Here is a 15,585-nt window from a genome sequence, read left to right on the forward strand (position 1 = left end):
AAATTAGCTTCAGTGTGATGTTTTTGACCATTTGTCATTGATGTTTTGTTCATTTGAAAGAAATAGGAAGTGTCAATGTATTCACAGAACTTTGTGCGAGTACAAACATTCAAAACATGCTAAGACATTGACATATGGGTTTATAAACAGAACAGTTGACTATAGCTGAAAATTGGATACCCTTTGTACCAAAAGAAAATCCAAAATCACAAAATATACCTCTGGTAAGCTGCTGTTTACATTTGTGATCATGTTTAGACTTACTTTTGTGTGTAAATACTTGTACATTTTCAGCTTATTTATTGCACCTCTTAAAATGTCATGCCATATTACAGAGAAATGTGAACAAATGAAAAATACTATTTTTGGAAAAAGACATTTTATTACAAAATCTCATGTTACAACTTGCTTTTTGTTTACAAAATACATGGGCAGTGTACAACCCACTCACGAGAGAAAAACAAACAGCTTTCCTTCACTGGAGTCTGCCTAGACCATGTGCTATCCATAAAGATTGTACTAACAATATGTGGTTAGCCTCTGAACGCATTGGTTTCCCTTAATTGAGCATTGAATGTAAAAACTGCCTCATACAGCAACTCCATGAACATACACAATCTTTTGATTCACCCCAACCGCCCCAGAATAGCGCACACACGCATATTCAAAGACTTAAGACTACATCTGGAAAGAAGGAAAATCAACATTGTCATCATATCTTACTGACTAAACAAGTCAAATATAATTGATCATTATGTGGGTGGAATTTTTTTTTTTTTTGTATTCTATTTTTACTCTTCCAAGCATACGTGGTAAACCAAACATTCCAAATTGTTTTCAAAGGTAGATAAACCCAAAGTAAAAGTGACCGTAGCACTAATGTTGTGGCATTCTTGTGCTTCACTGGGAGAATGTTTTACACTGGTGCCTGATAGACGCTTAGTCTATAGAACAGAATATTAAAATAAGCTTTGTGAAATCTATTGCATTTACACAAGAACATATTCCATTCTAATGAACTAGCCGTACAAAACCATTTTTAAATATATACTTTTTTTTGTACATATGACACAATCCCTTGCAAACCATTTGAGGGACTTTGTCAAACATGGACTAATGACTAATACAGTTTTCCTGTAATGACCCAAACTGGTAGATTCCATTCAAAAGGCATGACTTGAGTGTACAAACTGACGATCACAATCATTGTTTATAAAAACGGTGATAACACCAACACGGCGCCTGATATTGGGCCGTGGCGGGACCGAACTGAAGCCTCACAGCACAAACGTATATAGAAGAAAAAAAAAATAGGTCTACATTCAGACTTTTTGTAGCACATTTACGATGTCAGAAGAACACACAAAAAGGGCAGTTTGACACGAAACACTGAAAAGTAGTTTCCTGCAGCCTTCCCCGACATAGCCAACAAGCAGTTGGGGGGATTCTACAAAAACATACGTGGGATACAAATATAGTTGATAAGAGATAGTATGGAGTAGGCCGAGAACTGGGTGTCCCTGAGAGTTAAGTTAGTTAGGCCATTACTGGCATGGATGAGAAGTACCGTCAACTTAACGCTCAACGTCACGCGGCTTTGACCTCTTTGCTGCAGTAACAATTACATAAGTGTCTCGTGATTTATCAGCATGATTTCCTTAAATCACCAAAAATAAGGTTATTGAAATTTCAGACAAACTCAGGCAGGTTAATCCAACGTTTTTTTGATACAACCGGCAGGCACCATATACGACGACTGTCCTTGAGTTGTGTCAAGCGTTGGGATGACTATCATGGTATGCATTGTCAAGGTCTGACTGATTAAGTACCGCTGGCAAAAAGTGGTTGTCGATCACATCATTTCATTTCCAGAGGAAGAGTGGGACTAGGCAGCCCAAACGAATACATTCACACAAACTATTGGATTATAACAGAAACAAAAAAGGGGGTAAACAAGGCATTACAGAGAGGGGGGAGAAGAAAAAAAAAGGGTCTGTTGATTCTACTGCTTTCTGAAAGGAAAACGATCAGAGAGAGAAGAGAGCTAGCCTCTATGGGAGAGTGGATTCCTCTCATTGGCCAGATACGCTGTGTGGGGGAGGAAAGAAGTAACGACGGATGTTGATTGGATAGTGCTACAGCTCGTCTCGGGCCTGCTTCATCACAAAGCCGTGCAGGCTCTCCAAGTCGCGCCCTCCATGATGCTCCTCACCTTGCACACCCGCCCTGAACATCAGCAGGGTGGGATACCCACTCACCTGTAGCAGGGAAAGAGGACAAAGGTTCAAGTCTGACATCCACTAAAGGTAACAACCCCTAGCTAGCCCCGACCTCTTCAGTGTTTGCTGATCTGAAGGGAATGGATAAGTATAAGTAATACGGTCTCAATTTCACCTAGCTCTGCAATTCCTTCACCTTATCACTTCCCCCTTCCTTCAAATGTCAATACGAAGGAATGTGGATGTTCTCTTACTGAAAACCACACATAAACCATCTAAACTCAGAAAAAAAAGAAGTCCTCTCACTGCCAACTGCGTTTATTTTTCAGCAAACTTACCATGTGTAAATATTTGTGTGAACATAACAAGATTCAACAACTGAGACAAACTGAACAAGTTCCACAGACATGTGACTAACAGAAATTGAATAATGTATCCCTGAACAAAAGGGGGTCAAAATCAAAAGTAACAGTCAGTATCTGGTGTGGCCACCAGCTGCATTAAGTACTGCAGTGCATCTCCTCCTCATGGACTGCACCAGATTTGCCAGTTCTTGCTGTGAGATGTTACCCCACTCTTCCACCAAGGCACCTGCAAGTTCCTGGACATTTATGGGGGGAATGGGCCTAGCCCTCACCCTCCGATCCAACAGGTCCCAGACGTGCTTAATGGGATTGAGATCCGTGCTCTTCGCTGGCCATGGCAGAACACTGACATTCCTGTCTTGCAGGAAATCATGCACAGAACAAGCAGTATGCTGGTGGCATTGTCATGCTGGAGGGTCATGTCAGGATGAGACTGCAGGAAGGATACCACATGAGGGAGGAGAATGTCTTCCCTGTAACGCACAGCGTTGAGATTGCCTGCAATAACAAGCTCAGTCCGATGATAATGCGACACACCGCCCCAGATCATGACGGACACAGGGCTCAGTTTGACTAGGCTACTGATGCCTACTTTGTGTTGGTACAGCGTGCGAAGCTGGGCACAGTGCTCAGTTTGACTAGGCTACTGATATTATCTGGTATGCAAACGACTCAGCACAGTTCCACACTGAAAGAGAGGACGCATCTGTTGTCACAAAAGATGGTGTTTTCGGATGGTAGTATGTAATAGGAGCACAACATTTTAGTGAACCGTCGATTCGTTAAGTTTGAATTTATTTTCTGAATGATGCACGCTACATTTGGATCAGTTTGGGGGTCAGCGGACCGATGCACTTGTATCTTAAACATTTGAATCAGGGGGCCAATGCGTACTGGTGAATTGTCACGTCCCTATTGTTTAGCAGTGTGAATCACAAATTCATTTATTTCTACCTGTTAGCCTATAAAGAGCCAGACAGGCTGCAGCTGAAGAGACTACTGTCCCCATGGCCTTGAGTCAGGGGAAATTCCCTAGTGATAAAGGTTGTGATGGTCCTACCATGGACCGTCCCAGTGATAAAGGTTGTGATGGTCCTACCATGGACCGTCCCAGTGATAAAGGTTGTGATGGTCCTACCATGGACCGTCCCAGTGATAAAGGTTGTGATGGTCCTACCATGGACCGTCCCAGTGATAAAGGTTGTGATGGTCCTACCATGGACCGTCCCAGTGATAAAGGTTGTGATGGTCCTACCATGGACCGTCCCAGTGATAAAGGTTGTGATGGTCCTACCATGGACCGTCCCAGTGATAAAGGTTGTGATGGTCCTACCATGGACCGTCCCAGTGATAAAGGTTGTGATGGTCCTACCATGGACCGTCCCAGTGATAAAGGTTGTGATGGTCCTACCATGGACCGTCCCAGTGATAAAGGTTGTGATGGTCCTACCATGGACCGTCCCAGTGATAAAGGTTGTGATGGTCCTACCATGGACCGTCCCAGTGATAAAGGTTGTGATGGTCCTACCATGGACCGTCCCAGTGATAAAGGTTGTGACGGTCCTACCATGGACCGTCCCAGTGATAAAGGTTGTGACGGTCCTACCATGGACCGTCCCAGTGATAAAGGTTGTGACGGTCCTACCATGGACCGTCCTAGTGATAAAGGTTGTGACGGTCCTACCATGGACCGTCCTAGTGATAAAGGTTGTGACGGTCCTACCATGGACCGTCCCAGTGATAAAGGTTGTGACGGTCCTACCATGGACCGTCCCAGTGATAAAGGTTGTGACGGTCCTACCATGGACCGTCCTAGTGATAAAGGTTGTGACGGTCCTACCATGGACCGTCCTAGTGATAAAGGTTGTGATGGTCCTACCATGGACCGTCCTAGTGATAAAGGTTGTGACGGTCCTACCATGGACCGTCCCAGTGATAAAGGTTGTGACGGTCCTACCATGGACCGTCCCAGTGATAAAGGTTGTGACGGTCCTACCATGGACCGTCCCAGTGATAAAGGTTGTGACGGTCCTACCATGGACCGTCCCAGTGATAAAGGTTGTGACGGTCCTACCATGGACCGTCCCAGTGATAAAGGTTGTGACGGTCCTACCATGGACCGTCCCAGTGATAAAGGTTGTGACGGTCCTACCATGGACCGTCCCAGTGAAAAAGGTTGTGACGGTCCTACCATGGACCGTCCCAGTGAAAAAGGTTGTGACGGTCCTACCATGGACCGTCCTAGTGATAAAGGTTGTGACGGTCCTACCATGGACCGTCCTAGTGATAAAGGTTGTGACGGTCCTACCATGGACCGTCCTAGTGATAAAGGTTGTGATGGTCCTACCATGGACCGTCCTAGTGATAAAGGTTGTGATGGTCCTACCATGGACCGTCCCAGTGATAAAGGTTGTGACGGTCCTACCATGGACCGTCCCAGTGATAAAGGTTGTGACGGTCCTACCATGGACCGTCCCAGTGATAAAGGTTGTGACGGTCCTACCATGGACCGTCCCAGTGATAAAGGTTGTGACGGTCCTACCATGGACCGTCCCAGTGATAAAGGTTGTGACGGTCCTACCATGGACCGTCCCAGTGAAAAAGGTTGTGACGGTCCTACCATGGACCGTCCTAGTGATAAAGGTTGTGACGGTCCTACCATGGACCGTCCTAGTGATAAAGGTTGTGACGGTCCTACCATGGACCGTCCTAGTGATAAAGGTTGTGATGGTCCTACCATGGACCGTCCCAGTGATAAAGGTTCTGATGGTCCTACCATGGACCGTCCTAGTGATAAAGGTTGTGACGGTCCTACCATGGACCGTCCTAGTGATAAAGGTTGTGACGGTCCTACCATGGACTGTCCTAGTGATAAAGGTTCTGATGGTCCTACAATGGACCGTCCTACTGATAAAGGTTCTGATGGTCATTGACTTAAAGGACAATGAGGGAGTCAGATCCACCGTTCCGGGTAGCGCAGCATCACTGATCAACCAATCCTACAATGAGGTGGCTGTGGAGCCACAGAGATCACAACCTCAGCTAAGCCAGTTCACCGTTTCTGCTTCCTGTGGCCCTGTGTCACACCTGCTGTTGTTTGTGTGTTTATAACAACAGCATGTATCAAGTTGCAGGACCTCAACGTCTTGCTGTTTACACCCCAGAGCATGGTAGACTTCACTAGCACTATTTCTGAGCCATCTCTCAGCTCCAGACAGTCAATGTACAACACCTACTGAAAACTTGTTGCAGATCGTCCTCTCCACTGTGCAGTCCACTTTGCCAATCTTGACATCAGTCAGGCCAGGGAACTCCTTCTTAGACAGGTCCTCCCAGGTAGGTGCCAGACTCTTACAGTGGCCACACCTGGAGAGGGAGGTTAAGTAACTTATGGTTATGTCTTCTCGTTTTAAGTAAATCACCAACTCAAATTGCCTTAAATATTGTACATTTCATATGGTGAGATGGGTTAAATAGAACATACATGTGGATTTAATAGCTCATAGAGGAGCTCTTTCTTACCATGGCGCATAGAACTTGATGAATACCAGCCCCTTGGCCACTGTCTCGTCAAAGTTGGCCTCTGTGAGTGTAACTACGCCAGTCTGCAAGGGAAAAAAAAAAATAAGCGATCATTTCAGATTGTATCATTCATGGTCCTGTATTGGTTTATACGTCCACAAGACCAGTAACTCAAAGAAGTAGCCTACGTTCATAAACCCGGACAGCCGAGACGAATCAAGTTCTACGTTTGATTGGAAGTAGCATCAGATCTGTCCTTCAACCACACGTGTCATGTCTTTGTTCAAGGGTTAGACTTTAGTGATGTCACCGTTCACACTTAACATTCTAATATAATAATAACAAATGCCATTTAGCAGACACTCTTATCCAAAGCGACTTACAGTCACGCGTGCATACATTTTAAGTATGGGTGGTCCCGGGAATCAAACCCACTATTCTAGCGTTGCAAACACAAAAATAGCTAGCCTGCCCATGATTGAGACTTCTAGTTAACCGTTGTGTAGCAGAGGCCTATGCCTGGAATCCAGTCTGCAGTAGACTGCGAGTCGAACAGCTTGGCCTGGTAATCTCACTGCTAAAACATCAGCCTGAGATCTTATTCACTTATGAAGTATCTGGAGAGGTAACACATGCAACACGGTGCCCGGGCCCCAAAATTAGATCTCGACGTAGGCATTTACCCACAACATAGCATGTGGAGTATTTTAAATCTGGAAGGCACATGTGCTTGGCCCCATTATGCCTGATAGAAAGTCACACACACTGTAGTACCTCCTCTTTGGCGGGCTCATCGCTGGGTACTGGGATCTCGTTGGCATGTGGGTGTTCATCATCCTCCTTAACAGCAGCAGCCTTGACCTGGTTGTCCACAAAGTCCTTCAGAGAGTCCAGGTCCCGCTTGCCTCTATACTGGTCCGCCTGAACAGACACCACCACCGGAAAGGGTTAACAAACTGACTCATTAAATGGTGAAGTCATAGCTCCTCACAAACATGAATGGGTTACAGAACACAATGTCTTCTTCAGTGAGGTAGCCAACCAAACTAGGTACCTTCTCTCCGTCCTTGAAGAAGAGCAGTGTGGGGTAGCCACGCACAGCGTTCTCAGAGCACACGTCATAGTGCTGGGTACAGTCCACCTGGCCAATCACAACACACTAGTTTAATCAGAATTCATTCAGCATATCCAGCTGGTATAGCCAGTTGTGCTTTTCATGTGGAAATATTAACATGCAGTAACTTCTACTACCACTGGGCTGTCAGTACAATACAAACATCAAACCACAGCCATAAATAACATTGGTTGAAGGAGATCGTATCATTCTACTGTACAAACGAGTCGTCATAAGTTCCGTATCCTGGACTGGTGCACATGTGACAAACATGGCGCTCTAGTCCCCTGCCGGTGACTTGTCACCCACCTTGCCGATCTTAATGTTGTCTGAGTACTCGAAGCTGGTGGCCAGCTGCTCCCAGGTCGGGGCCATGGCCTTGCAGTGACCGCACCAGGGGGCAAAGAACTTGACAAAGTGGGACCCTGCGAAGAAGACAGGAAAAAGAAAGATTGTAGTTAATACTGGAAAACATCATATAAAACGTACAGTAAGCCTCCCGAGTGGCGCAGCGGTCTAAGGCACTGTATCGCAGTGCTAGAGGCATCACTACAGATCCGGGTTCGATCCCGGGCTGTGTCGCAGCTGGCCACAACCGGGAGACCCATGAGACAATTGACCCAGCGTCGTCCGGGTTAGGCCGGCTGCACAGTGTTACCTCCAACACATTGGTGCGGCTAGCTTCCGGGTTAAGCGAGCAGTGTGTTAAAGAAGCAGTGTGGCTTGGCCGGTCATGTTTCGGAGGCTCTCGACCTTCACCTCTCCCGAGTCCATACAGGAGTTGCAGCAATGAGACAAGACTAACTACCAATTGTATATCACGAAAATTGTGGAGGGGGAAAAAAAGGGGTAAAAAGAACCAATAAATAGTCATGTACAGTAAGGGTTAGAGGACGCCCGATTAATCGGAATGGCCGATTAATTAGGGCCAATTTAAAGTTTTCATAACAATCGGTAATCTGCATTTTTGGACACCGATCATGGCCGATTACATTGCACTCCACGAGGAGACTGCGTGGCAGGCTGACTACCTGTTATGCGAGTGCAGCAAGGAGCCAAGGTAAGGTGCTAGCTAGCATTAAACGTATCTTATAAAAAACAATCAAACTACACATGGTTGATGATATTACTAGATTATCTAGCTTGTCCTGCATTGCATATAATCGATGCGGTGCCTGTTAATTTATCATCGAATCACAGCCTACTTCGCTAAACGGGTGATTTAACAAGCACATTCGCGAAAAAAAGCACTTTCGTTGCACCAATGTGTACCTTACCATAAACATCAACACCTTTCTTAAAATCAATACACAAGTATATATTTTTAAACCTGCATATTTAATTAAAATAAATTAATGTTAGCAGGCAATATTAAACAAGGGAAATTGTGTCACTTCTCTTGCATTCATTGAACGCAGAGTCAGGGTATATGCAACAGTTTGGGCCGCCTGTCTCGTTGCGAACTAATTTGCCAGAATTTTACGTAATTATCACATAACATTGAAGGTTGTGCAATGTAACAGCAATATTTAGACTTAGGGATGCTACCCGTTAGATAAAATACGGAATGGTTACGTATTTCACTGAAAGAATAAACGTTTTGTTTCCGAAATGATCGTTTCCGGATTTGACCATATTAATGACCTAAGGCTCGTATTTCTGTGTGTTATTATATTATAATTAAGTCTATGATTTGATAGAGCAGTCTGACTGAGCGGTGGTAGCCAGCAGCATGCTCGTAAGCATTCATTCAAACAGCACTTTCCTGCGTTTGCCAGCAGCTCCTCGCAATGCTTCAAGCACTCCCGAGATTAGGCTGGTAATACTAAAGTACCTATTAGAACATCCAATAGTCAAAGGTATATGAAATACAAATGGTATAGAGAGAAATAGTCCTATAATAACTACAACCTAAAACTTCTTACCTGGGAATATTGTAGACTCATGTTAAAAGGAACCACCAGCTTTCATATGTTCTCATGTTCTGAGCAAGGAACTTAAACATTAGCTTTTTTACATGGCACATAGTGCACTTTTACTTTCTTCTCCAACACTTTGTTATTGCATTATTTAAACCAAATTGAACATGTTTCATTATTTATTTGAGACTAAATTGATGTTATTGATGTATTATATTAAGTTAAAATAAAAGTGTTCATTCAGTATTGTTGTAATTGTCATTATTACATACATACACACATATATATATATACCGATTAATCGGCCGATTTAAAAAAAAAAATATATATATAAAAAATGTAAAATAAATCGGCCGATTAATCGGTATCGGCTTTTTTTGGTCCTCCAATAATCGGTATCGGCGTTGAAAAATCATAATCGGTCGACCACTAGTAAGGGTAGCTACAATCTGAAAGCACAGAATTAAAGTATTTTACAGTTGTATTTAATTAACTCAAGTTAGAGCGTTTCAGCTTACGGATGGGTATTTAGTTGATGGAATAACATGAGAAATTACATCAACTATAAAATCGCCTGTGCGTTACTGGCCCGGAGACTAAAATACACTGAGCTCAGAGGTTAAATGTTACCCATTACGCAATTTCGTCACAGCCCATCTTGTCACCATTTAAAGGTTGGACACAAACATTCCTCTTAAAAATGATCCCATCATATCCTGTCTTTTTTCCCTCCAAACAGGAATCATTTATTTTTCTTTCTCAAACAAAACATTCAACTCAAAACCGGGCTGAAGAGCTGCAATTTCAGCAGGACATTTATCGTGACCACCATTTATTTTTGTTGTGCTTGTCCAGTGACCGGAAACATGCGGTTGCATGAGATAAATGTAGAGTGGATTGCATCATGGTTTCAAGGGAATGACAGCATCTAAATGATGTTAAGCGCTGTAGAAAATGGACGTATGCAGCTTACAAAAACAGCTGCGTTAAGGAACCCTCACATATGTTATATTTCGGGTATAAATAGACAAGCCTGGTCCCATGTCAGTTTGTGCGGCCTTGCCAACTCCTATGGTGCGAGACATCAGAAACAGAACTGGGACCAGGCTATAAAGAGACTGTTGACATATGTATATTGCACTGACAGATCCCAGTCTTCCCCCACGTTACCTTTAGCGATGTGGGCCTTGAAGTTGCCGGCAGTGAGATCAAACAGGCCTTGCTTGGGCTCCGGGGCTTTGGGAGGCTCCAGTTCAGTCTCTGGCTCCTGCAAACCCATAGAACATCATGCCACACACCAAATAAAGACTGCCATCACGTAACATTAGTCTGAAGGTTATATTAAGATGGTCTGAAAGGTTTAACGCAGGGATCTCCAACTGGTGGATCTTATTCGGACCCCAAGTTTTCAATGATTTATTGTTGGACATAAAAGACTGAAAACATATGATTTACATTTTGGAAACCTGTTCCAATAGAGACATTGATTGTTTACAAAAAGGTATGAAATTATTATGTTTTAGACAAATATTATGTAGTTACGAAAGTTCAAATCAGTAAGGCTCACATGTATTTAATTTCAGTAAGCATAATATATTCACATTGCCTCCTATCTCATGGGCATAGCGTTTAGTCATACGGTGCTGGCTACAAATGTTACGTATGTCCTACTCTTTCACAATTAGCAAGCGCAGGGATCATCATTCAATGGTTAACTCCAGCCTTTGAGCACGGCACGCTAAGGCAACGTCACCATGCCTGCTAATTAACCTATGGGCTCACTAGTGCAATTACACTATATATACAAAAGTATGTGGACATCCCTTCAAATGAGTGGATTAGGTTATTTCAGGTGTGGCTGACAAGTGTATAAAATCGAGCACACAGCCATGCAATCTCCATAGACAAACATTGGCAGTAAAAGGCCTTACTGAAGAGCTCAGTGACTTTCAACGTGGCACTGTCATAGGATGCCACCTTTCCAACAAGTCAGTTGTCAAATTTCTGCCCTGCTAGAGGTGCCCCGGTCTATTATTGTGCTTATTGTGAAGTGGAAACTTCTAGGAGCAACAATGACTCAGTCACGAAGTGATAGGCCACACACACCCACAGAATGGGACCGTCGTGTGCCGAAGCGTGTAAAAATCATCGGTCCTTGGTTGCAACACTCACTACCGAGTTCCAAACTGCCTCTAGAAGCAACGTCAGCACAAAAACTGTTCGTCGGGAACTAGTGAAATGGGTTTCCATAGCAGAGCAAGCCAACTATAAAGTTTGGTGGAGAAAGAATAATGATCTGGGGACGTTTTTCATGGTTTGGGCTAGGCCCCTTAATTCCAGTGAAGGGAAATACAGCATACAAAGACATTCTAGACGATACAGTGATTCCAACTTTGTGGAAACAGTTTGGGTAAGGCCCTTTCCTGTTTCAGTATGACAATGCCCCTGTGCACAAAGCGAGGTCCAAACAGATATGGTTTGTCGAGATCGGTGTGGAAGAACTTGACTGGCCTGCACAGAGCCCTGACCTCAACCCCATCGAACACCTTTGGGATGAATAGGAATGCCGACTGCGAACCAGACCTAATCGCCCAACATCAATGCCCGACCTCACTAATGCTCGTAGCTGAATGGAAGCAAGTCCCCTCAGCAATGTTCCAACATCTAGTGGAAAACCTTCCCAGAAGAGTGGCGGCTGTTATAACAGCAAAGGGGGGATCAAGTCCATAATAATGCCATGAGATTTTCAACGAGCAGGTGTCCACATATACTTTTGGTCATGTAGTGTCACTTTCCTTTCTCTCGACCAATGGGAATAAACCTAGGGTCTCTCACTTGATGTTTTACAGTAAAAATCTTCCAAACGACCTTCCACCTCCACCTGAAGGCCCGTCATTGGAATACCGTTTTTCCAGCAGGGGGTTGGGGGGTATTTGATGCCAGCTATCTGCCATCTACATCTGGCTCTGAGGAGCATTTCTTCGGAGACGAGGCCTACCCCAATATAGCCAAATAAAAATGCCGTATTGCATTCTGTCTTTGTCGTCCATTCAGTTAAGCCTGTACTCGATTTATATATTTGTTTGGGCTTCTTGCGGTCAATTTGCAGTCTACAAATAATTTGTAATTATCATCCAGCCCCCTGACCATCCACTAATGAATACAAAAATCGTCCCGCAGCTAAATATAGTTGATGATCCCTGGTTTAAAAATCGTCCCGTGGCTAAACCCTGGTTGATGATCTTCCTTCCCATTGAAAACAGGATAAAGTGGAAGCGGGAAACGATAACAAGGTGGTCCACCGTTCCTTTGCTTTCACCTGTCTAAGGCTTTCATATCAGATGAACGAAATGAGGAGAAGCCATTTCAGATGAGATGATAGGATGCATGTAACTCCGCCCACTTACCACAGGCTCGTCCTGCAATGTGTTGAGCATCCAGGTCTCCAGAGACTGCAGGTCCCTGGGGCCTTGGTACTTCACAGCCTCCTGCTCAGGTTTGAACAGCTTCAGCCTACAGACAACATAGGGGTCAACGAGATCATTCGCCTCAATGACTAGGCCATACTGCTCGGTAAGATGACTGACACACTCGTAATACACTTAACTGGTCAATGCCTTTGTAATTACGTGAAACTGAACGTTGTTTTTATGACAGAAGATTTTATAAGCACACTAGGGTCCAGGTTCCGCTTTTACAGCATACACTGCAAAACAAGGTGGGTAAAAATGTAACTAAATGCATGTCAATATTTCACTGCTATCGGTCAATAAGTAATCAAATCTAGCTACATGATTTACCCCAGTGGCAAAATGAAGATGCATATCCCAGTGGCAAAATGAAGATATATATTTATTTTATTTAACTAGGCAGGTCAGCCTACCCCAGCCAAACCTGAACGGCGCTGGGCCAATTGTGCGCCGCCCTATGGGACTCTCAATCACGGCCGGATGTGATACAGCCTGGATTCGAACTAGGGAATGTAGTGACGCCTCTGGCACTGAGATGCAGTGCCTTAGACCGTTGCGCCACTCGGGAGCCCAGGAGCAAAATGAAGATACACCATGAAATGGCAAGGTAGTACATGAACTTCTCCAATAAGAAATCCAGTAAGAAACGGTTCTGTTGCGCAACATTTCAAAAAAAAAAATGCTATGGTGTGCCCTAATTAATACAACCCTGTACTTACGTGGGGTAGCCCCTGACGCCGTGGACATTGGAGCAGAACTTAACATCCTGAGTGCAGTCAAACTTTACGACGTAGGCAGGCGGCGACTCCATGTTGTTGTATTTGTCCCCCATCTCGTTCCATGTCCCCTGTAGCCTCTGACAGTGACCACACCTGGAAGCAAAACGCAGCACAGGTTCTTTCAAAGTCTTTCTCCTGAGGTGGTACAGGCTTCACAGTTATGCCTGGAATTAACAGTGTTTCCCTTATACCATTGTTGCCACCGCTGAGAGATACATATCTACTAAGACTGCTTATGTTTTGGGGCGTGGAAACACTGATTAGGCTAGGCATCAAATAGAGAGAGCACAGTCTCAGTGGAAAAGAGACACCTGATACAACTCAACACTCCTATTGAATTCCATATGCTTAACTGTCTTCATGTTTCTATGGCAATAGAATGTGCCGCGTTGTTATGTTGTCTGACTTAAGTTATCCACACATTATATGTTTCTTTGATCAGATTGTGCAGTGTGGGGTCAGCTTGTAACTGTATTCGGTGAGGTATAAAGTAAAGACACTCCTGTGAAGTGATGAAGAACCGCAATGTTGTCTATACGCTTACATTTCAGAAAAGACACCAAAATATTAGGCCTTACTACAGCAAGTAGATTGTTACTTGTGTTGAAAAAACGTGGGACATTTTTAGGCATCTTTAGTGCATGCCCGTCTACAAAGTTACGTCAATCAGTGCTTGCCACGTAAGCGGTCACATCCTGAAATGGTCCATTACTCCACTACTGTTAGCTAGCTAGGCTAGCTGTTATATAGTAGAAAATGTGCGGCAAACTGAACACCCCGAAAAAAAGAATATATACAACAACAAAAAACACTGCGCATGTAACTAGCGACTGTGTCAACTAACGTTAAAGGACGGGTCAGTCCAAGTTTAATCGTGACTTCAGAAAGTTCACAAGCTTAAATAAGTTAAGGCTCTAATGATTACCAACCAAAGTATGCTAACTAACGTTAGCGTTGTTCTGGTCTCGTGTGGTTTGTTAGCAAATCTTTAGCCAGTGTGTTAGCTAGATTATAATGACTTCTCATCTATGCAATGATGGATAACATTTTATATACAAGTCCTAGTTAACATTTGTAGCAAAAATAATACAACTTGGCTGACTAGTTAGCCGGCAAAAAAGCTGCGCTAGCTAGCTGCAAGTTAGCGGTTACTGTAGCCCCTGACAACTTGAAAATCTGATAAATTGGTAAAGAAATATGGTATCCATCTAAATATTGTCAATAACTTTACAAACTGCACACTACCTAGCGAGTTTATTCAAAACGTTTGCTTACCAAGGGGCGAAGAACATGACAAAGTGGGGAGCGGTTGGGACAGCATCGTTGAACATATCCACTGTATACGTATGCTTGGCATGTTCATCTTCTTCAGAATCAGCATCGCAAAATATATTACCAAAAAGTAACGAACAATAAATAAAACACAACATAAAATGTGTGCAATTCAGTGCTGAGGAGGCCATGATCCCGTCTTGCTGAGCCACTGGTCTGTCTGTGAATATCACTAACGCTGACCTTTGAAGAATGTGGAATCTGGATAGGACCCATGCACGATGAGACGCTCTAAACAATGTCTGCAGCCGTTTTACAGGTGGAGATGAAATCTACATTATATAGAGATCTGTGGCATGGCGTCGCGCCACTGCTGCACTTCAAACACTTCTAAACAAGCTCCAACAAGTTTTAATCCAGATGCTTTCACAAGTAGGATAGACATCAATGGCTATGTATATAGACTACCAGTCAAAGGTTTGGACACCTACTCATTCAAGGGGTTTTCTTTATTTGTACTATTTTCTACATTGTAGAATAATAGTGAAGACATCAAAACTATGAAATAACACATGGAATCATGTAGTAACCAAAAAAGTGTTAAACAAATCAAAATATATTTTATATTTGAGATACTTCAATGTAGCCACCCTTTGCCTTGATGACAGCTTTGCACACTCTTGGCATTCTCTCAACCAGCTTCAATGCATTTCAATTAACAGCTGTGCCTTAGTAAAAGATCATTTGGAATTTCTTTCCTTCTTAATGTGTTTGAGCCAAACAGTTGTGTTGTGACAAGGTAGGGGTGGTATACAGAAAATAGCCCTATTTGGTAAAATACCAAGTCCATATTATGGCAGCTCAAATAAGCAAAGAGAAACGACAGTCCATCATTACTTTCAGACATGAAGGTCAGTCAATACAG

General features: G+C 43.6%; 1 protein-coding gene across 1 annotated transcript; it reads right to left on the reverse strand.

The window, feature by feature from the left end:
- Positions 1–360: 360 nt before the first annotated feature.
- Positions 361–14,920, reverse strand: LOC120027719 (thioredoxin domain-containing protein 5-like). Its single transcript, XM_038972709.1, has 10 exons — positions 14,664–14,920; positions 13,329–13,481; positions 12,547–12,652; positions 10,310–10,406; positions 7,530–7,645; positions 7,161–7,247; positions 6,881–7,027; positions 6,107–6,189; positions 5,821–5,950; positions 361–2,258 (listed from the first exon to the last, which is right to left on the reverse strand). The coding sequence occupies exons 1-10, from the start codon at positions 14,849–14,851 to the stop codon at positions 2,136–2,138; spliced, it is 1,230 nt and encodes a 409-aa protein (XP_038828637.1). The 5' UTR covers positions 14,852–14,920; the 3' UTR covers positions 361–2,135.
- Between the last annotated feature and the right edge of the window lie 665 nt (positions 14,921–15,585).

This window comes from Salvelinus namaycush, chromosome 33 (genome assembly GCF_016432855.1).
Source record: "Salvelinus namaycush isolate Seneca chromosome 33, SaNama_1.0, whole genome shotgun sequence".
NCBI lineage: Eukaryota > Metazoa > Chordata > Actinopteri > Salmoniformes > Salmonidae > Salvelinus > Salvelinus namaycush.

What these genes read in the sequence shown, in the direction of transcription:
- LOC120027719 (XM_038972709.1), bottom strand. Translation starts at nt 14,851, where the DNA reads ATGGCCTCCTCAGCACTGAATTGCACACATTTTATGTTGTGTTTTATT. An exon ending in CATTGCAGGACGAGCCTGTG is followed by an intron (nt 10,407 to 12,546) that starts GTAAGTGGGCGG and finishes ATGGGTTTGCAG; the next exon opens with GAGCCAGAGACTGAACTGGA. An exon ending in CGATCTGCAACAAGTTTTCA is followed by an intron (nt 2,259 to 5,820) that starts GTAGGTGTTGTA and finishes TCCCTGCTACAG; the next exon opens with GTGAGTGGGTATCCCACCCT.